General features: G+C 34.6%; 1 protein-coding gene across 1 annotated transcript; it reads right to left on the reverse strand.

Annotated features, from left to right (window-relative positions):
• Positions 1-7,551: 7,551 nt before the first annotated feature.
• LOC149802866 (uncharacterized) lies at positions 7,552-8,736 on the reverse strand. Its single transcript, XM_089953842.1, has one exon. It carries the CDS (start codon positions 8,734-8,736, stop codon positions 7,552-7,554), a length of 1,185 nt encoding a protein of 394 aa, XP_089809968.1.
• Between the last annotated feature and the right edge of the window lie 13,664 nt (positions 8,737-22,400).

A 22,400-nucleotide genomic window follows, 5' to 3' on the forward strand; every position in this document is an offset into this window, starting at 1 on the left:
TACGTTACGACATTATCATGAGAAGTATTGAGTATAGCTGAAATTAATTTATTTTATTTATAAATATTTACACTCATGGCTTATTTCTAATTTACTTTTGCATTGAATTTTTTCCTAGTTTGTTTATAATTTACGTTCGCACTAAAGATGTGTTTCTTTAGGCTAGTCTTCAACCATTAGTTACAAAATATACTCATGTGATCCATAGTCACTTTTAAAACCTTTTAAAATGTATACAATATTAATGGTGTTTTTAAGAATAATTGTATTATAGAGCTAAGCTGAAAATCTAAATTGTACTCATATTTTACACTGATAAATCATTTTTGTTCTGGATTAAGTCTTAATACATACTTTACGCTCTGTAACGTATGTATCAGTACCTTATACACATTGATTACATCGCTTATAAACAAAGAGGTCACTATATTTTGATGTATGATATGTACTCTTTCACTGATTTCTGTCCAATAAAAACGTAAGTGTCAATCAAACGTTTTAATTTTGTTGTTGTTGAGTTTAATTATAGTGGCGTGCGCACAATTATGCATGTGCCACTTTTTTTCTGACTGCACCGCAGTCTGCTAGTTGTTCCTGGGGAAGGGGATGGTGCCACCTCCCCCAGGCTTTTATGGATTCAAGGAACCCTGATAGTTTGGCCTCAATCTGTGGGTCCATAAAGGTCCCTACAGTTGAATGGTTGGCTGTCATTAGTGGGAAGGAGAGCTCGGGAACGGTCCTGCTTGCTTTACATCGCTAGTTTCTTGTTGCATTTGCCTGGTGTTTCTTGCGATTTTTTTATTTTTTTTTTTCGATTTTTTTTCTTCTTCAAAATGTTCTAAAAGGAGGGGGATGTTCTATGCTGTTTATAGAGGTTCTTAGTAGAAATCATGTATGAAGAGAGATTTTCAAGGTTATTATGGTATTACTAGTCGAGGTGTTTAGGGTGTGCTTCCTACGTTATGTTATTAATAAGCTTTTAGATCTTACTTCTTTAAGTTATTTATTAATTAATGTTTTTAGAGATTGAATGTTATTTATACTTTATTTAGCAAGAGACCGGAGTCCTTGCCGATTACACGGTTCGTTAAGGACATCTAGGACCGGAATCCTAGCTGATTACTCGGTTCGTTAAGGACATCTAGGACATCCGATTTTACGGTTTCCTTAGTTTTTATAGGTGCTTCGTAAGTGAATTATTTATTAATACTTTTATAAAATTGAATGATATTTTATGGGATTTTATGTGGTGGCTTCTAAAATTATTTAGCTAGTTACTGGGTCTTTTGGTTTTGTGGGGATAGTAATTATATTTTGTTCCTACGTCCTGCTGAGTCTATGAATTGATTTCTATTTTTATATGCTGATTGTTTATTTTTATTAAAGTCCATAAGTAACTCTGGGTATGTGTGTGGTGATCCAATCTCTTTTTGGTTTTTGATAAATATTTTCCGAGCGGGTTGATATTTTGGGCATATATTGAATACGTGGTGTAGATCTTCGGTGGTGTGGCAGTTAAAGCAGTTAATGGTTGCTGGTTTGGGTCCTATAAACCTTCCAAAACTGCTTGCTAGTTTAGTTTTTCCAGTTATTATCCTGTTTATGGTTTTCTGTTCTAAATAGGTACCCTTAGGTAGCTGTATGTTCCTATCTACGTTTTTTTGGGTTTCATGGTGCTTTTTACCTTTTGTGGAGGAGTTCCAAAAAATCTTGCCATGTTTGGTCTATATATGTTTGTGCGAAGCTTATTGCTTCTGTAGAGCTATAGTTAAGCTTGATAGAGTTTTGATCTCCTAGTTTGGTTTTTGCAACTTTGTCTGCTGTTTCGTTGTCAGAAATTCCAATGTGCGACGGTATCCACATGAGCTCAACTAATGGATGTGCTGTGGTGATATAGTCGATTAATTGGCATGCTCTGTCGAGGAATTGTTCCCTAGAGTGTGTATTGCGATTTTGGATCGATTTGATAACGCTTAGGGAAATCTTATAATGACTGCTTTAGGTATTTGGTTGTCTTTGATCCATTGTAGTGATTCAAGTATAGCCCAGAATTCAGTGGTGTAAATGGAGCAATAGTCAGGTAATCTGGATCCCGTTTGTATATTGAATTCAGGGATGACTATTGCTGCTGCTGTTCTTGGTGGGTTGTTTGTTTTTGATCCATCGGTATATATTTTAACATAGTCCGGGTACTTTTGGTTGATTTCGTTTACCAGTACAGGTTTTAGTAAGTTTTCTTGTCCTTCTTTATTGCCTAATTTGGTAGCTTCAATGTTAATCCTTGGTGGTTTTTGTAACCATGGTGATTTGTTCTGGTCTGTATTGTTTGTTACCTGTTTTTTTTTTTTAGTAGAGGTATCTTTTCTCTTAGTTCAAGGATTACTTTGCCACTTGGTGTGATGGGTATGATTTTGGGTTTGAAGACAACTTTACACTTATTTATAGCTATTTTGGTGGGATGGTTGTCTGGGTGGGTATCTAATCGAATGGAGTATCGGAGGAGCAGTTCTTGCCTACGTAATTTTAAGGGTAGTTCTCCTGTTAGTGTTTGTAGTTCTTCTAATGATGTTGAGGGGAGTGTTCCTGTGCATAATAGTTTTAATTGGAATCGCTTACCTATAGGTGGGCTTTAATACATAATGTATAACACAATTTTACTGGCTTGTCTTCTTTGTACTTGATGCTTTTTTATTACTGAGAATTGAAATATAGCAACATGACACCTTTCAGCATGCAAAGTTGGCCGGTTATCAACACATGTTTCGTTGTTTAGTATATCTTTGTCACGTATGTATCGGTAATGTACGTATTATTAGGCATTATTTATGCTAAAATTTGTCAAAATATTACTTGATAGATTTATCAAGATATTATTTTCAGACATATATGAAACATGATTACAATTTCGAAGGGTTTATTCAATCCTTTGATTTGATTTCACATTATTTGGACCAAGTAACGTAAGTATCCCATATTTTATAACCAATGAACATCACAACATATGGTACGTAAAAAATTATATGCATCAACAATAACCATTTATTTGCTTGTTTTGTTTTTTTTTTTATAAAACGTACAAGTGAATTTTTAGCACCTTTTGTACTCCCCAAAACCCTCGTTTTACACGCAAAAATGCCGTGTATAAAAAAGGGTTACCTATGTATCATGACCTTAGCGACCTACATTCTGAAGTCTCCAGAATGAATGTTCAGGGTATAATTATTCAAAATTTGCCTTTAGATTACTCAAAGGGTATAGACGATTGATTCAGATATTTTTAATTCAATCTTCAGTTTTATTTTTCATATTTATCGGACAGAATTGGCTCGTAATTACACTAGCGACAGTAGCGTAGGTATTGATATACACCATTTAGGTTGCGATATTTTCAGATCCAAACTGCATTTTTGTTTACATTGATTTTTTAGAATGATTTACCTATATTGATATAGCAAAAAGGTATGCTGTAAGGAAAGAACGCATATAATGAGTAAACGTGTCAGCGACATTGATTTGTGCCTCATTAGTAAATTTGGGTCTTCTATGGTGTCGGAATGTAACATAATCCTACGCATGTCTGTGTCTAGCGCACAAAGAAAGTAATTTTCAAGGCTCTGGCTGGATTTTGGCAAGACATTAAGAGCACGAGTCTAGCACAGAGAGATAGCAATAAATAATTCTTGCAAGGCTATGACTGGATTAGAGCAAGACATTTAGAGCATGAGCCTAGCGCACAGAAATAGCAATTTGCAAGGTAATCACTGGATTAGAGCAAGAAATTTAGAGCACGAGTCTAGCGCAGAGAGATAGCAATAAATAATTCTTGCAAGGCTATGATTGGATTAGAGCAAGCTCTTTAGAAGAGCTGAGATCTAAATTCCATGCCTTTTTCCCCATGACTATAACTCAGTTATAGACCTTTCTTTTTAAGAAAAAAAGACGTTATTTTCTAGAGAATATGAAATAGGCTATTTATTTATGTTTTGTCTCATACACCTAATAATGTTATATATAAATATAATTTGGTTATTTTAGTTCGATAATGTTAGTATCTAATATATAAATCTCTATGTAAACACTTCGTCATTTCATTTTAGCAAATGACGCATAAATGAATAACAAACAGCGTCATGATGAAAAAATTTCGGTCATAAAATAATGATTCCCTGTCATAAATAAAAAAGTACTTACTTACTCTTCGCCTAGCAGGATATACTGGCATAAAATCGTGGTTTAAAATTCAATATATTCTAATGCGCATGTACATCTTACTTCTAAAAAATAAAAAGAAGCTTTCTGGAATCTTGCATTTAAATTCCTTAGAAATACATTATGTATCCATAACAACGCTATGAACAAATGACACCATCAAACATAGATTGATAAAATGTTTACAATTCTCATAGAAATTACAAATTTTTAAGCCTTCAACTAATATACTAGGATATTAAAACAAGGAAATAAATAAGTTTATTTCCCTAAAAAAGACTTATACAGTGACGGATTTATGATTGTACCGCCCCAAGGTAATGTAAAAGTTGCTGCCCCACTTCCCGACCAAAAGAAAGCTCTATCAAAAATGGAAAAGTTGAACTAGAGGTTTTTCGCTTTGTCTGCCTAAATGGTAATCATCCACTGACCTTATACGGTGTGACAGGATAGACTTGAATGGATACTTGAATCAGATGACAACGCAACACAATGTGATGAAAGATGAAAATTTATTAAATGTATTATTATTATATATTCTACAAATACGGTGATTCCATCATGCTCTAAACATACGTCTCATTCAATTACTTTATCCAAACATTCACAAATAGGAAAACAAACAAAAAAATCATATATTCAAATGTATGACGGTAAGATTCATATAATCTGACGTAATGAAAGTAAGATTCAAATAATCTCATGTAATCAAAATGACTCAATTGTACTCAGTTGAAACAACAATCAATTGAAACAAACATATGACTTGGTCATTTGTACAGCCGTATGATTCATAAATATTTGTAAATACTTGCAAATTTGTCCACTAGCAAACCACACAGTTCTCCCGAATTCTTGGGTTGGCCCACACTTGTATCGGCCGCACACACCCTTCATGGATCCGCAATGCGCACAAGTTTACAAATTTAGCGGTTTCGTCTTCGTATGGCCTTGATGGTTACATCATCTTCCATTTCCATATAGACACACAGACGGCCAGACAGACAGCCTGATATACCTGCACACACATACGCACCGACAGCACACAGTTCTCCTGAATTGGGTTGGCCCACACTTTTATTGACCACACCCACCCTTCATGGATCCACCATGCGCACAGACATACGTACAGACAACTACAATAAAACCAAACTGGTCATAATATCAGGTACGGAATTAATCTATAGATACATGCTACTAAATTAAACCCCTAATAGCAACTTGTAAACAATTCAAAAGTTCACAACGTTCAAATCTGTGTAGTAGTAAAGGCATCATTTCACAATACGACATTAAAAACTGCATATGCTTCACATATCAAATAAAATACAAATGTAACACAAATAGTGTATAGTAGTACTGGATATATGACAAATATTTTATAGTAGTGCTGGGGAGATGACAAATATTTTATATTAATGCTGAGTAGATGACAAATATTTTATAGTAGTGCTGGGTAGGGGTTATGGCTGTAGAATAAAAACGGAGAACGTTTACTCCTTGACAAGATCCAAAAGACCATTGTGTCAGTTAGAAAAGTACTTGCCTTAAATCTACTGGAAAGTGAGTATTTGTAAGGGTAAAATACCCGTGCATACCCTGCTTTTGGTGTTTCTTGCCGCAAGCAATCTACAACGAGATACATGCTAGTGCAGTTACTTACCTAGAAAAAAAATTATCCACCTTAGGTAACGTTGTACGCCTGTACGACGAAAATGATCAAATCGTTCTAAGGCGAAACCAAGTTATTTCTTGCCTTATTCTGTGACATATGGGTGTAGATAAAATCCTGATCTTCATACCTCAACTTAAGCACAAACCATATCATCAAAAATATGTTGTATTAATTATACTGGATAAGATATGAGTGTTTAAATGGCAGATTAGTGGCTAACCAGACCTAGAGCAAAAGTACTACTGGATTAAAACTAGATGACATGTATCTCATATCTCTGTTGATTCGCAATAATATCGTTAAAATCAAATTATCTAAACAAAATTTAAATTTTACTGATGGCATGTTGGTTAGAGTGTTGGTTTATGTTTATACCTTATTTATTTAGTTTAGAGTATAGTTATTTATAGCTGCATATTATTATTGGCGTGAAGACAGACAAATATTTTAGAACCATTTTATATTAGCTGGAAGATAGATAAATATTTTAAACTAATTATTATTAGCGGAAAACAGACAAATATTTTACATCATTGGTGGTTAGATAACAGACATATTTTATGATATTGGTGGATAATATTGTTGGGTATATGACAGATACATATTTTATAATAGTGTTGGGTGGATGAAACACACATATTTATATTAGTTATGGGTAGATAACAGACAAATATTTTATAATAGTGCTGTGTGGATGGACAGATAAAATAGTGTATAGTAGTGCTGGCTGGATGAAAAATATTTTATAGTGCAGTGTAGATGACAAATATTTTAGAGTAGTACTGGGCAGATGATAAATATTTTGTAGTAGTCCTGTGTAGATAACATACAAATAGTTTAAAGTTGTGCTAGGTAGATGACAAATATTTTATAGTATTGCTGGGTGGATGACAGACAAATATTGTATACTAGTACTGGGTAGATGAAAACTATCTTAAAGTAGTACTGGGTAGATGACAAATATTTTATAGTAGTACTAAGTAGATGACAAATATTTAAAAATAGTACTGGGTAGATGACAAATATTTTATAGTAGTGTTAGGTACATGACGAATATGTTACAATAGTACTGGGTAGATGACAAATATTTTATAGTAGTGCTAGGTACATGACGAATATGTTACAATAGTACTGGGTGGATGACAAATATTTTATAGTAGTACTGGGTGGATGACAAATATTTTATAGTAGTACTGGGTGGATGACAAATATTTTATAGTAGTACTGGGTGGATGACAGACAAATATTTTATAGCAGTACTGAGTAGATGACAAATATGTTATAGTAGTGCTGTGTAGATGACAGACAAGTAATTTCTAGTAGTGCTGGTTAGATGACAAATATTTTATAGTAGTGCTGAGAAGATGACAAATAGTTTATAGTAGTACTGGGTGGGTGACAGATAAATATTTTATAGTAGTACTAGGTAGATGATAGACAAATATTTTATAGGAGTGCTGGGTAGATGACAAATATTTTATAGTAGTGCTGGGTAGATGACATATTTTATAGGAGTGCTGGGTAGATGACAAATATTTTACAGTAGTACTGGGTGGATGACAGACAAATATTTTATAATAGTACTGGGTGGATGATAGGCAAATATTTGTGAATTTTAAATTAAATGTTAAGAAAAAGTATAAATATCCATCTGATTCTCTTGATGCTCACAACTGACTCTGGTTGCCGTCATTACCCTGTGTATCGCTGACTGCTGGTGAAAAGGGTGCCGGAACAACGACGTTTCTCCGAGTTATTCGAGTGTTCGCAATGTCTTCCGAATTCACCTTCATGCCTATCAGTTTCTTAAGGGTTGCTCGAAACCGATGGGCTGAAGAAGAGGCTACGTACAGGAAAAAGTTGATGGCATAGTGAAATTGGTAGAAGAAAAAGAAGAAAGCTCTGGTCCACTTGAGCTTGATTTTTGTCATAATAAAACCCTCATAACCTTTCTCGCCTGGGATAAACGCCTTTGTAGAATTACATATGAGCTCAGTCGTCTGCACAATACCCAGAGGCAACACGAGCAGAACGTACGTCGTGGAGACAAGCAAAAGAATCTTTGTGGCTCTCTCGTCAGTTCCCGACATGGAGGAATTGGTCAGTGTCTGACGCACACTTCTATATTTTTTTACTTCAAAAATTATTATAGTATTGATAACGACAATTAGAATTGTAGGTATCCAGGTATTCAGTGCAACGTAGAAATATATCATCTCTTTGACGATCTCTCGCTTGGTTTTACAGGCTTTGTAACCAAAAACAGAGTCGTCCTCGAAACCGGACACCGCTATTTTATTAAGGGCAATCGCGGAGAGTATCCCAGAAACAAGTAGAACGACAGCAAGAGCTTTTCTCGGAGAGGCAGTTCTAGCTTTTAGAGGAAATTTTATCGTAAATAATCTATCAAATGAAAAAGCGACAATCACCCAGACGGACAGAAGGTTAAACATCTCAACTATTACTCCATGAAATCTGCAAAGTCCCTCGTCGCTTTGAAAATGTTTGTTGATACTTTCATTCTGACCTCGAAGCACCCCCACCATAAAGTTCATGGTTAGGGTAAGAGTGTCGTAGATTGATAGAGCAGCGAGATATAAATTAGGTGGAATTTTACGCATGTTTTTTCTTGTCAACACCACGAATGATACAGTATTCAGAAGAATTCCGACGGCTACGATCATTGCTGTTCCATAAGAAAGGAGCCCTCTTACTAGGGTGACGAATGGAAGAATATGAACCCAGAAAATTCGGAGTTCGCATGGCCAGGCTAGTTCGTCCGAGGTTGTAGCGTTTTTTCCTTTCATTTCCTCTACCACTTCAAGCCCATAGATGCAAGACGTTTCATTCATGTCTTTCCTGAAATAATAATACTAATAATAATACTAATAACAATAATAATAATAATAATAATAGTGGTTGTGGTATCATAAAGACGATAATAACTACAGCCACATAAAAGACGAAAATAACTACAATAATGTCCACTATGAATACGATGATTATGACAATAGAAATTACAGCTTATGTGGAATGTAAAAACACAATTTATTTTCCTTTTCATCAGAATGTATAAATTCTTCCAGTATCATTAGGATTGGTGTTTTGCATTTAGGAATAGTCTTTGTTAAGTTCTTTTAGCTCGTAACCTTTCTAGTAAAGAAAGCACGTGGAATGACATTAATTCATGATACTTATAAAAGAATCAGAAGAAAGGACGAATGGTTGTTCCTTTGTTAAAAACAATAGTAAGCAAGACATATTGGTTTCACGTCCAGTGTATTTTTCAAAGATGGAGAACGGTGAATATAGCAAAAATCGTTTACTCAAATATGGATTGGAGAAACGTGCTAGCTTAGACTGGGGCTTACAAGCCCGATACTTGGGCTTATGACTTGCGACATGTATCGAAATTGTAATATAAGATTTCCACGTTCGAAATTCATATAAGTGTTTTGTACACAAGAGAATGCAATCCGACAGTGAGAAAGAATAAGATAATCCAAAGAATAAATCAATCAGAATTTGCATGAAATTAAACTACAGATCCGGTATTCCACAATATTTATCGCTTGCACCGTGAAGCGCATGGCCAAAGCAAGCCTACATATCAAGGTATAGAACAGTCCATATATTATGGTCTGGTTAATTGCCTTACCGCACATCAACACTATAAAGGTTATACTTAACCTGGTCATATGGAAGAAAGTGCTTTGTTTTGGGGTCACAACTTTTGTCGACCAACGCATGCAAAATATGACTTGTTCGTCATGTACTCCCTGTTGGTTTGGGGTCCTAGTTTCACCTTTATAGAGAATACAAAACTAGAAGAAGAAACAAATCCCAGAAAAAAAAGAACAAAAAAGATTCTGCACTCAAAATCAATAGGAGTTGCAGTAGTACTGTGACATATTCGATAGACATTTTAATTCAGTACAATAATGTGCTCAACGTATATTTTTATTTTTTTATTTTTTGGGTTGAGGGCAGTTTTGGATAGTAAATCACCCTGAAGATCATACTTTTTGATACGACGTGTAATAAACCGAGTTTTTGCGTGTTAACACATATAACGTTATTGCCGCGCCAATGTCATTTCACATACGTCACTATTTCGTAATCACAATTCCTTTTTGCGATCTTACTCCGCTATATATATATATATATATATATATATATATATATATATATATATATATATATATATATATATATATATATACCTGACCCCACAAAGGATCATGTGCTTTTTATATACATTGCTGGCACGATAGATTGCTGAGTACTTATTAATTCAGACGGAAAGACACAATTCTAAAGAATACATTCATATACCATAACACAATTAGTACTATGCACCCTGTAAAAATGAAACAATAAACATTTAATTAAAAAAATTAAACAGTTTTAGAAATATTGCATTAATTACTCAAAACTCTAATCAGGTCATCTATATGTGCATACAAAACAAGCATTCCGAAATTCATTTGCTACATGAAACATTTTTTCTTAATCGCAGTAACCATTGTTTTCCTTCAAAATGCAGAAGTCCAAGAAGTTCCAAAATGTGTAAGCAAAAAGAAAAACAGATTTGAAACATTGTTGTATTAACCTAATACACCAAAAGTTTATCTACATTTCAATAAAATATACAAATATACGTTGAGTGGCTTAGTCCCAGTATTGCTCACAAGGACGGATGGACGGCCACGCTGATGGAGATGACAAAATCATTAAATGGATAAATTGTTCCTCAACAAAATCATTAAATGGATAAATTGTTCGTCAAGTACAGGAATATGTTGCACACGAGCCTTACGCACCCTACTCCACGAATAGGAACATTGTGAGAAGAAGAATAAATCTCTGAAAAAAGCAAAGTAAATAACAACAAAATACCCTGAAATGCTCCTGTGTGTATTTTTATCATAATATGGATAGGTTTGGCATAATCACCAACAAGTGATGCAGAACGTTTCGACATGACTGGTTCAGAATTCTCCATAATACAATCAGACCGGGCTTTATTAGACCCAACGAATGTAATGCTTTCAATACATGACTGTATCGTGACATCTTAGGAACAAGAGTAATTGGAACCGCGTTGACTTTATTCTGTTGCCTAAATTTCAATATGTAGTAATCACAAATAACGTGCCCTCTCTCCTGTCAATAAGACACAGAGGAAGAGAACAAGATTTCTGATCAGCCTCTTCAGACGTTTGATCCCGAATAGTTGTATCAGTTTATGATTTGGAAGTACTCAGAGGACCCTGAATGGGGTTTTAGCAAAAACTGCTGAAAGATTTATTGACAAATGAAACCTTGTGAGTAAAGGAATATTCATCAGCTCTACTAGCAGCATTATCTAAAGTTTCAACATCTATGTCCTCTCGTCACTTTAGGCGCAATTCTTGAACTCTTGAATCTAATTAAATTGTCTGAGGTTATCATAATATTTGTCAACCTTCTTGTCTGTACATCAGTCAATTAAGCAGTTGTTTTTTTTCCCCCATGCAACATGGGTCTGTCTAGTTTTTCTACAATTGCTAAACCTTTGACGCCATGCCTTACGTACCAACTCATAACCCTTCATGAGACATTCATTGACCATATCATAATTATCACTTTGTTCTACCGAGTGTAAAGTGTAGATTTCACTAACTTTTCCAATAAGTACACTTAAGTACAATAACAAAGTCCAATGCTCTCTTGACCATTTCAAATTTTCTGCAATGTTCTCAAAATGAGCAAAATATTTATCTATCTTGTTTTCTTTAAAGGGGATATCAACCTAATATTTTGGTAGCATCAAAACCTGGGGTTGTATATACTGGGGAAGAGTGTGAACTACTTGCCAGTAATTTAATATGCATTTGCATTTCTCCGTCTTCCTCTTCATTTTGCATATCCCCGCTTAATTCTCTCTCTGAATTTGCATTTGTATTACTTTTTGCTGAAGCTGAAGCTTCCAAAACTCAACATCCATCTGTTTTGTTTAACTGCACTTCCCTTAATTTCCAGTCTGAACCAAAGAGAGACTTCCTTATCAAACCCAGAACACTGATGTCAAGAAATTCCTTTTCACCAAATAATGAATCAAAACACTATTTATCTCTTGCTTTGTTAAAGAAGCCTTTGTTCAGAAAGGCTAATGTATGGCAAGTTCAAATTATTCATCTTTCGAGGACTCTAGCCCTTCTTGGATACGATCGGTAACAAAGTTCTCTACTTTCGATGTCGTGGTTAGTTTGATTTACCTTAAATTTCCCAAATAATTGAAATTAAAATATCAGGACTAATAAAAGTCAAACTAAAGTGAAATTTATATTTTAACATACAATTGTAATCTCTCTGAAATATTCAAATTCCGAATCAGCCCCCAATTTCTTGTCACGATTGTATGGTCTCAAAATGATTAACAAGAAAGCAAAAACCAAAGTATAATTTACTTCCCTAAAATACAAAGTAAAAACGTTAAAATAACTTACAGTATGGTGAATGAGATCCTAAACAGTCATAAATAGTCGTATTAAGTCCAAAAGTATCTATTAATCCAAATAAGTTGCATTAATATTCCGAACGATTTTCACTGAAGTACTTCTATACCATTAGCAATGAAATAATCAAAATCCCAAAATGACTTTAAATGAATTCACAGTAATTCCGTAATAGCAATAGTTCCAAACTCTTAATAATTCGAGCACTTTTTTAATGCAATAAACGACTGAATTAAATAAGTGAATCATCTCAAGCAAACACACCAAACTATCTTCCAAAACTAATAATAATACAAGGAATGTCTAATTCTCCCGTAAACATGTCTTATAGACGAAGCTAAGACGTAGTTTCAGAAAGAAAATAAATGCCTGTATTCTTTTTAGAATGATTTAAACTAGTAAACAAGTTCAGATGTTAACCAATCAGACTGGCTTTTCATCAATTCATGTCCTAAAATCTAAATCACTTGATATTATCTTGGACAAGAGTACTTTTCAATGTTGGAAATTTATGAATGAATGTTACGCAATATTCAAGAATGATTCATCTTTAAATAAAATTAGTATTTGAAATATTATGCATTAAATTGATGCGAAGAAACTATTATCATAAAATTAATATACATAATATAGATATACATAACAACATATGTCATATAAACACCGGAAATATGCTTATATACTTTGTGGGACAAAATAAAATCATAAAATCTTCCGCTTTTATTTTCTCATTCCAGGTAGTTTGGATGTTTATTTCCGGTGTACTAACTATAGCCAATACGTAAGTACAAGGCGAAAATTGTATAGTCACTGCTACAGTTCAAACTATATCCAATACTCTAGTACAAGGGATAGATAATATAGTCACTGTTACAATTCTAACTACAGCCAATACTCAGATATGTGGAATATATAATATAGTCACTGCTTCGATTCTAGCTCTAGCCAATGCTCATGCACTAATAACAGCCAATGCTCAGGTACAGATGATAGTAAGTCACTTCCACAATTCTTACTACAGTCAATGCTCAGGTGCAAGGGATAGTAATAGTCACAGCTACATTTTTAACTAAATCCAATAATCAGGTACAATGGATAGTAATAGTCACTGCTACAATTCTAACTTAATCCAATGCTCAGATACAAGGGATAGTAATACTCACTGTTACAATTCTAACTAAATAAAATACTCAGGTACAAGGGATAGTAATAGTCACTGCTACAATTCTAACTAAATAAAATACTCAGGTACAAGGGATAGTTATAGTAACTGAGACAATTTTAATATAACCAATGCTCAGATACATATGACAGATTGTATAGGATAACATACTCAACACCATACTGCTAGCTTCAGAAAATACTATATAACAAGAAATCGATTCTTTATTACCGTAATGTCAGCTGCAGCGAATACGGTAGTACAGGGGATAGATTTAGTATGATAACATTGTCAAAGACTCGGTGCTAACGACAGCCAATAATATAGTACTCAGGATATATTCAATAGGATAGTTATAGGATACTATATTAACTACAGCCAATACTAAAAAAATAGTAAACCTGCCACAAAAAAGGAAACTTTGAAATGATTAGCATTTTGAACGATAAATGAGGTTACATTCGTTCTAAAAAATAGTTATTGATCTGTCAAGTTACCTGGAATAATATAACATTTTATAAATTCACACCAAGAAACGGAAAGTACGACTTTATGATTGAATCAACTCTGCTTCCTGATAGTTTTAGTAAACTGTGCATGCGTGATAATGTTATATTTAGAATTAAATCCGAGATTACAGACTGCAGCATTCGCTTGGTGTTTGAAAAATTATTTATATTTAAGCCAAAGACGTTCTGGTTTGATTCCCCACCCACCTTCTCAAAAATTAATAATGAATACCAGCATACAGTCAACTTTTCTATTGACCTTTCTACTTGTCTATTGACCTTTCTACTTTTCTACTGACCTTTCTACTTTTGTTTGAACGTTGCTATACGCGTCATACAGACCTGATGTAATCTATATCAGGTAAATCTGTTGATTAAATTGAATTTACCTACTCACTTTCACATTTCAGATTTCTTATTATTCTGTTTAATATTTATTTAGCTCCTTAATTATTATACGTTCCCACAAAAATAAATAAAGTGAGCAGTATATCTGATCTTGTTTTGATTCATTCACGAGCATTAGGAAAGTTGGTCACGTTTTGATTCGTCCTCATGGAAATTCCATTCCATCAATAAATGGTGTTTAATGATTTCATTAACCATCAATATTCTTCAAAAGTTACTGAACATAAAGCATTTCAACATGTGGTTGCAAGACAAGTATTTATTAAATGGATTGGATGTAAACATAAGACTAAATAGTACAATAGATGGATAATGCTAACAAACACCGAAGAAGTCAAACTTTATATTCGCCGTGTGTAATGGTTGCCCAAAGTGCAAACTTTAGCAGTCAAATGTTAGTGCAGAATGACAGTGAATTATCTTGTACGACGAAGAAAAGTGTAATCCTTCACTATTGTATTGGACTCTGATCAAAGCTCAAAGATCATATTTAGGAAATACTACTAAAACGTTTGTTCACTGGCATCATCAGCAATACGGGTCTAAACGGAACTATCAACAAAAATACTTTTGAGCTTCAACACTTCAACATATCCAAGACAGAAATCATCAGAAATGGCTAGACGTTGCTTACCAGACCTTTTGAACCTAACATTGCTTAGAAAAATTACATTTAATCTTACTTTACACTGTTTGAAACCATTGAAAGGTTAGCTACCAACAAGATCCACGGTATTTCGTACAGCAATTCGTGGGGCTTTGATTTCACACCAGATCATGGCAGCAATGAAGGACACTTTCACACTGTAAAATCTAGCCAACTTCGTGTCGCACTTCAATTTCAACTAGCTCTGAGAACATAGTGAACCTCATCTTGCACACAGATTTGACAACACTTTGGAACTCAACAATTCGTGAGAAGTGATTGAAAACTATTAAGAATAAAAGATGGAACAGGTACATATGGAAATAGGCGCGAAGATAATACTTTCAATCCAAAAGAAACGTCGCAAACCACAAGTGAAGAAGACAAAAATACAGTCATAATGTCAAGATGACTAAAACAAGAACAACAATTAATCACTTGTTCTACTCCTGACTTAGACGAAAGAATCACAGACATAATAAAAGAACGTTATTGTGGGTGTCAAATCGATCATCTTAGTCAGATAATAACAACACAAATGTTTCAAGATGGGTTTAGAAACCAAGTTGAAAATGTATCTAGAAGATGCATGGGCCCACCTCTGAGAGGAGAATAATTTAAAGAGTGGTATAAAGTCATGCGTGATTATTGACATCCACTGACTACTCAGAAAACGAAACACATCGAAACTCTCTTGCAACAGAGTACAGTCTGCCGGATCATTGGCTTGCACATATTTTCAAGTGAAAAGTCAAGTGTGAACTGTTGACTTATCACTACCTGTGAAAAAAAAATGAACACCTGTTATCTGCATTACCTATTGAATCACAATTCGTAAACAGCTTACTGGAATCCAGTCCAATCGTGTGTGCTAAAGATGAAGCTGTACATCGAGAACCCAAAAGACGTTTACACCTCCTCAACAGAGATAACATGTATCTACCAGGAACCCAGCTGGTATCCGCCTATTTTCCCAACGACCATAGCGTAGAACAGAATGCACGATTGTTATGGATTAACTCTTTTGGAAGACGACATTATTAACTTGATTATAAGAAATGCTGGGTCTGCTGAATTCAAAACTGCGAGATTAGATGGATAAGATCTCACTGTGTGGACAATGTTTTATGTATGTTCTTCTCTAGCGTAGTTTTAGATTCCGCTTAGAACATTTAATGAGTGCTTGGACCGTGGTACCTTAGAAACGATGATAAAGTCGAAAGGCTGTTTTGTGAAGTAGTTTTCATCAATAACAGAATGACAAAATGTACTAATACTAGTCTTGCTTCACAACATTGTCAACCATGTTTAAAGTTTTCAGTATTTGTAAATGAAGAGGAAAGGATGCGCCCTAATCTTTTCTCTTCAAAGGTGATGTTTCAATTAACAAAGCTTATTAAAACAAATATTTTAATTAGAACAAAATGGTGTTAAATTGTTTATTTATACCAAAAGCATCATTTTTAAACAATTACATTCTCTGTTTCAATTTTTCGTTTGTGATGTTTTCTTTCAAGGGATGCTTTTTTTCACATCCACATGATTAGCATATAAATCGATATCTTCGCCAGACCTGCCACTCGCTTACTATATGAGGGAATGCATACCGATCGACAATACAGTGACAATACGATGACAATATAGAGCATTTCAAACAAATATAGTTGCAGCTCTGCCCTCGACAGCATTCCCAAAACAGGCGGGAGATGGGTCAAACAGTCAGAACCTTGGTTGAAGGACGTCTGTAAACAAGCCATAAATGGGGAAATCAAGTCCTTAAATAGACTTAGGCATACTAAAGAAGCCCAAGATTTTCTTGTACATAAAGAAAAGGAAAAACTAGCTAATAATGTCTTTCTATCGCTTAACAAATAGCATAGAAAACTTTTGCTCATCGCTAAACTAACTACTAACTCCAAACAGGTATAGACCAGAATTAAAATAATAAGCGAAAAAACACCTTCACAACCACCAAATCTCCGTATTAACTACGATTAATGAAAATTCCAACAGAAAGGCATCATAGTTTGCCCGTATGTGCATATGAGCAGAAACGCAAATCATTCCACTGTGTTCCAAAAATGTCGGAACACAGTAGAAAATAAATCCCCAGTTGTTCGCAGACAGGCATGACCACTCTAGCCCCCTAAAACAGACTTCACAAAACATGAATAGAGAAAGACGCTTACCAACAAAATAAAAATCCACATCCACTGCAGAGGATACACTCGGTTGTGAAATCTATAAAACCTCTCATAACAATCTAAACAGACGATTTCGGATCTGCTGTGAACGATCTCGAGATTGGGAGAAATTAAAAAAAACTAACTGAAAACATGCGACGGTAATCTCTTTCCCGAAACCCGGAAAGGATCCGGCAGAGGCAAATTCGTACAGACCCAACTCACTTACCAAAAATATCTGTAAAATAATGGAAACTATGATTAACAACAGGCAGGCAAAACCATAGGGGTTTCCGCAACAAAAGATCACCATAGATCAACTCAAATGCTTGGAGTCAAACATCAGATTGGTTTTCAGTGTTAAAGAAAATGTTCATTAATCTAGAAAAAGCTTATAATCTGGACAGAATGGGGTCATTTTTCTAGAGCTCACTTACTTTCATGAAAGTACATTGAAGAAGGAATTAAATTACTGTACCGAAGGGTAGAAGTGTTAGTTCTATCACCCATCTCACGATCTAATCAATATATATCAAAAGCTATAGCGCCTTTCCTTTTGAAACATGAAACGTCGTGTGAGGAAACGGTTTTCCTTTAGAAGTCTGAAACGTTGTGTAAGGCTGACTGTTTGGCAATATCAATGAAAATCCAAGTATAAATGCTGGAGACGCATATTGCTGCCTCATTTTTAACATGGATCACGTAGAATATGGTGGCATTAGGAACTTTGTTTTTCACAAGGACTATTAGAAAACAGAATGACAAGAAGAGAAATGTTGCAAGGAAGTATAAAGACTTCAGCGTATAAGACGACATTCTGCATTTTAATTCTATGCTGGTAGTTAGGATTGGTGAAGTTGAGAAAATTTTACAGAGTATGCATTGCATTGAGACTGGTTGATATTTGGGAGTCAGCAAAACTTCAGTCCTTTTTAATTTATATGCCCAAAATCAAGTGAATGAGTGTATTGGTTTTGTCTTGTCCGACCGTTAGTGCGTGCGTCTTGATTCGTGTCCAATTCGTAACACTGAAACAATTCAACTGAGTCGCATAAAACACCCAGAATATCATGACCATACTGCGTAACTAGTCTTTCTGAGGAAAGCAGGTTCCATAACTCTTGCTATATTGTTGTGAAAGTTGTTGTTTTTTGTTGTTGTTGTTGTTGTAGGGTTTAACGCCATTTTCAGCACAAGATACTGATTTATGACTAACGAACTAATGTTGGTTTCAAACCCTAAACATGTCTACAAAAACATATTTTCAGAATCCTGGATCAACGTCTGACAATTATCGAAACAATTTTTATTTTAATATCATTTTTCTGTTGATTTGGTATTTTAATTTAAAATGACTTTATTCTATAGTTTTGGTATTTAAAAAAACCAACATTATTATATAGTTTCGGTGTTTTAATTTAAACTATCATTAAACTATTGTTTGGTATTATAATTTAAAAAAAAACAACATTTGTCTATAGTTCAGTATTTTAATTTAAGAAACCATTATAGTTCGGTATTTTAATTTAAAATAACATTGTTCCCTAGTTTGCTCTTCTAATTAAAATAACATGATTATGTAGTTTGGTATTTTATTTAAAAAAACATTATTCTCTAGTTTGCTCTCTTAATTAAAATAACATGATTATATAGACTCTCACAGTTAGACTAGCATTGGAGATCAAATGCGTAACTTGGGCTGCAAATGAACAGCCGACTTGGCTTACGTATTTACGTATGTCTGCTACAGATGTAAATATCTTAAAATCAACATGGTTGAGGGGTGATGAAAAGTATGCTGATTTGTCATAGTACTAGTGACATTTATTCGTGCGTAAGGCACATACTGATTCTTTTAGCTGCCTTGTCACAGGAAAATGTTCAAAATAGCTCTTTGCTGTCAAAAATGAATGTAACAAAGGGGGGTTGGTGGCAGTGTTGGTTCAGTATAAAAGCCAACAGTTACATAAGGAATTAACCTGATTGCCGCAGTCAAAATCTCACATGCATGCTTTCTACAAAAAAATTTAGTTTGATTTTATTGTATCTTCAGTCTAAAAGTATTCTTATTTTTCTGCAATAGGTCATTATCGGATGAAAATTCACCAGATAAACTGTCCAGTGAGACCTGAGCACCTCTCTTTGGAATTTCGGGATTTTGCGAGATAATCAGAGGGCGTTATTTTTAGGTATTGTGAAGCTGGCCTATTGATTATGGAATAGCATCACCATACCACCCTCAAACCAGTAGACAAAAATAATGATTTAGTAAGAGATTGTGTGGAATGTTAGCTAGTTACCGTATCTTAATGAAATCAAAATGACTGGGGTGATATAGAACGACGAATCATGAATCAACCCAAAAAACGCCTTTATATTTTGTCTATGGGAGAGATGTCATGCTTCCAGTCGATCGGATATCCCCGTGGATGCAGAAAGTGACAGATCTTCATATATTTAATTTACTCTGTTAATGGGAAAACTTGGAAGAAAATATACATCCATAACTTCGTCTGGGATCATTTCATAGCAACAAAATACCCTTTGTATTTCAGTTACTTGCATCTTTTTAATGGCTATGTTAATTGGTCGCCCATTCACATATTTTCTCATGTGAAATAATAGCACATTAATTTTTTATGGTGTCCGGTTCGGATGTTTCAATATGTCGTGGTCGAAACTTTAAGATGAACAGGTCAACACCGCAACAATGTGATCAGCACGCGACGATTGATGTGACAAAGTTATTATATTTGTATATATAGTTATACTAGTACTTTGATGGGTAATATGTACATGCATGTAAATCGGATTAACTTTAATGGAGCAGATGCGACATCGCGATACGATAACGCGGCAAAGCGGTATATTAACGAGGTCGCGATGTTGCGTTTTGACCACGATACTGTATTATTGTGACTGATTGACAAGACAAGTTAGTTTAACATTAATGTTTCAAATCATAAGTCATGACTGGTGTCTTTTCTACAACATATTTGCTGATTTAGAAAACAAAGGTTTCAAAATTGTCTTTATAACTGTTCAATATTACTTATAAAACATAAGACAGAACAAAATCAAAATAAATGTTTTGAACGCGTGGTGTATTTTTAGATTGTGTAATCAATGTTTCTTCTTCGTACTTCAGACATTATGTTAAATGGATAGAAATAAAAAATGGTGTTACCTAGCCAACGGCATACCACATCTAATTTTCTGTTGCACAGGCGAGCACCATATTCACTGAAGACGCCCCCACCCCCAACCCATTTAGTCCATACCATCGCATCTAGAGACTGAGGTACTGGTATACTAACTCTTTCTCTTGAGACTGATCGACCACTGAACAGAGTCTTATGACCCTGAAGTCCGGTTCTAACTCTGCCTTTTGATACTTAGTCCATAGTATGAAATAGGTAACTGATACGTCCGATGAAATGTCAGAAAATAGATACCATAGATTATAGAATATTGGTACCTGAATTCAAAAGAAGCGAGGCAATTAATTAAGTTTGTCGCTTGGATTGAATCTTAGACATATAACCTATATAGTTTCCCACGGTATTTAAGAACATTTTGGGTAGTAGATTTTGTTATTAAAAGGATCAGGTTTGAGCCTCAGATCTCCTACTAGAACTGTAAGGCCATGTATAATTAGTCCACAGTCAAATCAGTTCACAGTCGATCAAGCATGACTGAATTTTATTTTGTCAAGCGTAGATACTAAAAGAATGTATAGCTCTATTCTAAGGAAGGTCTATATATGAAAATGCGTACACAGTTATGATGTAATATTGCAATATTGATTAACGCAGACTCTCGCATACATCTGCTTAATAGTAAGACCTAAACAGAAATCCGTAGCTATATGTAGGTGTATATACCAGTGAGATGGCTGTTGATAAATTGCTTTATCAATTGTTTTTTATTGTCTAGTGTCTCACTTTGAAGTCCAAGACTACAGTAATTGTGCACTTTTGTTATAATATTCACATGGTTCCGTAACCCTATTTCGTTAAGCCTCCGTTGGTCTGAGGCTACTAGAGCCGTTCGCTTCTGCGATGCATCGACTCAAATCCACTTCTTGGGTCAGACCACCAATTATTTTACTATATATTGCTATATATTACCTGCATGCATTTCTTCAAGCTGAACTCAGACCAACATTCCAACGCCACTAAGATTACCTGGGATGACAGTGCTATTATAGTACATGAACACACACTAAAACTTGTTAGGTGTTACCCATCACGTTTTGAATGACAATTGATCAAAGTCTATTGGGGCCATTATTCCATATCAAGGTCAATGAAAATATTGCTCTTGACCATATCTTATATTTATTTTACCTGTGCAATCCCACCTCACTGCATTCATAACCACAATAAAAGGTATCTCAATATAGAGAATGTCTCCTTCCCAATCATTCCGTGCGAAAACTTAGTCCCTGTCATGAATATTCACAGTGAAATTGCAGCCAAATAACATCTCTCAATTTATATTGAACCACTTGGTTCCACACCCAACTGGAAACATTTATCCTGGTCTGATCCTTTCTGACACATTCTTTGTATGTAGGGAAGGTAATTTATTTCTTGTTGCAATTGGGTGTTGTGCTCCGCATTATCCTACAAATGTACGAGGTGTGTTGAGTTTTTACAGCGCCACGAATAATTAATTGCTAGCCAATACTAAATGTAAAATGGTACAAGCTGGAGAAAATGAATAACAAGATACATAGTAAAAATAACTTAAAAAACACTACTATGACAATCTTTGTAAAAAGTTAAATCCTAAAGGGGGCAATTCTCTACAGAGAGTCAATTTACAAAGTGAAGGGGGTCGTTTTACTCTTTTTCAATGAGGATGGGGTCACCTTTCTACGTAGAAAACGGACCCTTTTGTCGTAGATAACTTATCCCCCGGTCATTATTCTCTGTAGACTAAAAGACCAAGATTCGTTCCCTACGGTGGTCATTTTGCCCCGTTACACATGTTCATTAGGGGCCAGGTCTCGATAAACTCACGCCCTATAAGATGGAATATCGAGGAAACCTACATGGAATGAAAATAAAACATCATTTGAAAAACTCGTCCCAGTAATAAGA

The sequence above is a fragment of the Sinohyriopsis cumingii genome, chromosome 3 (assembly GCF_028554795.1).
Source record: "Sinohyriopsis cumingii isolate HCF-2022 chromosome 3, ASM2855479v2, whole genome shotgun sequence".
In the NCBI taxonomy this organism is placed as follows: Eukaryota; Metazoa; Mollusca; class Bivalvia; order Unionida; family Unionidae; genus Sinohyriopsis; species Sinohyriopsis cumingii.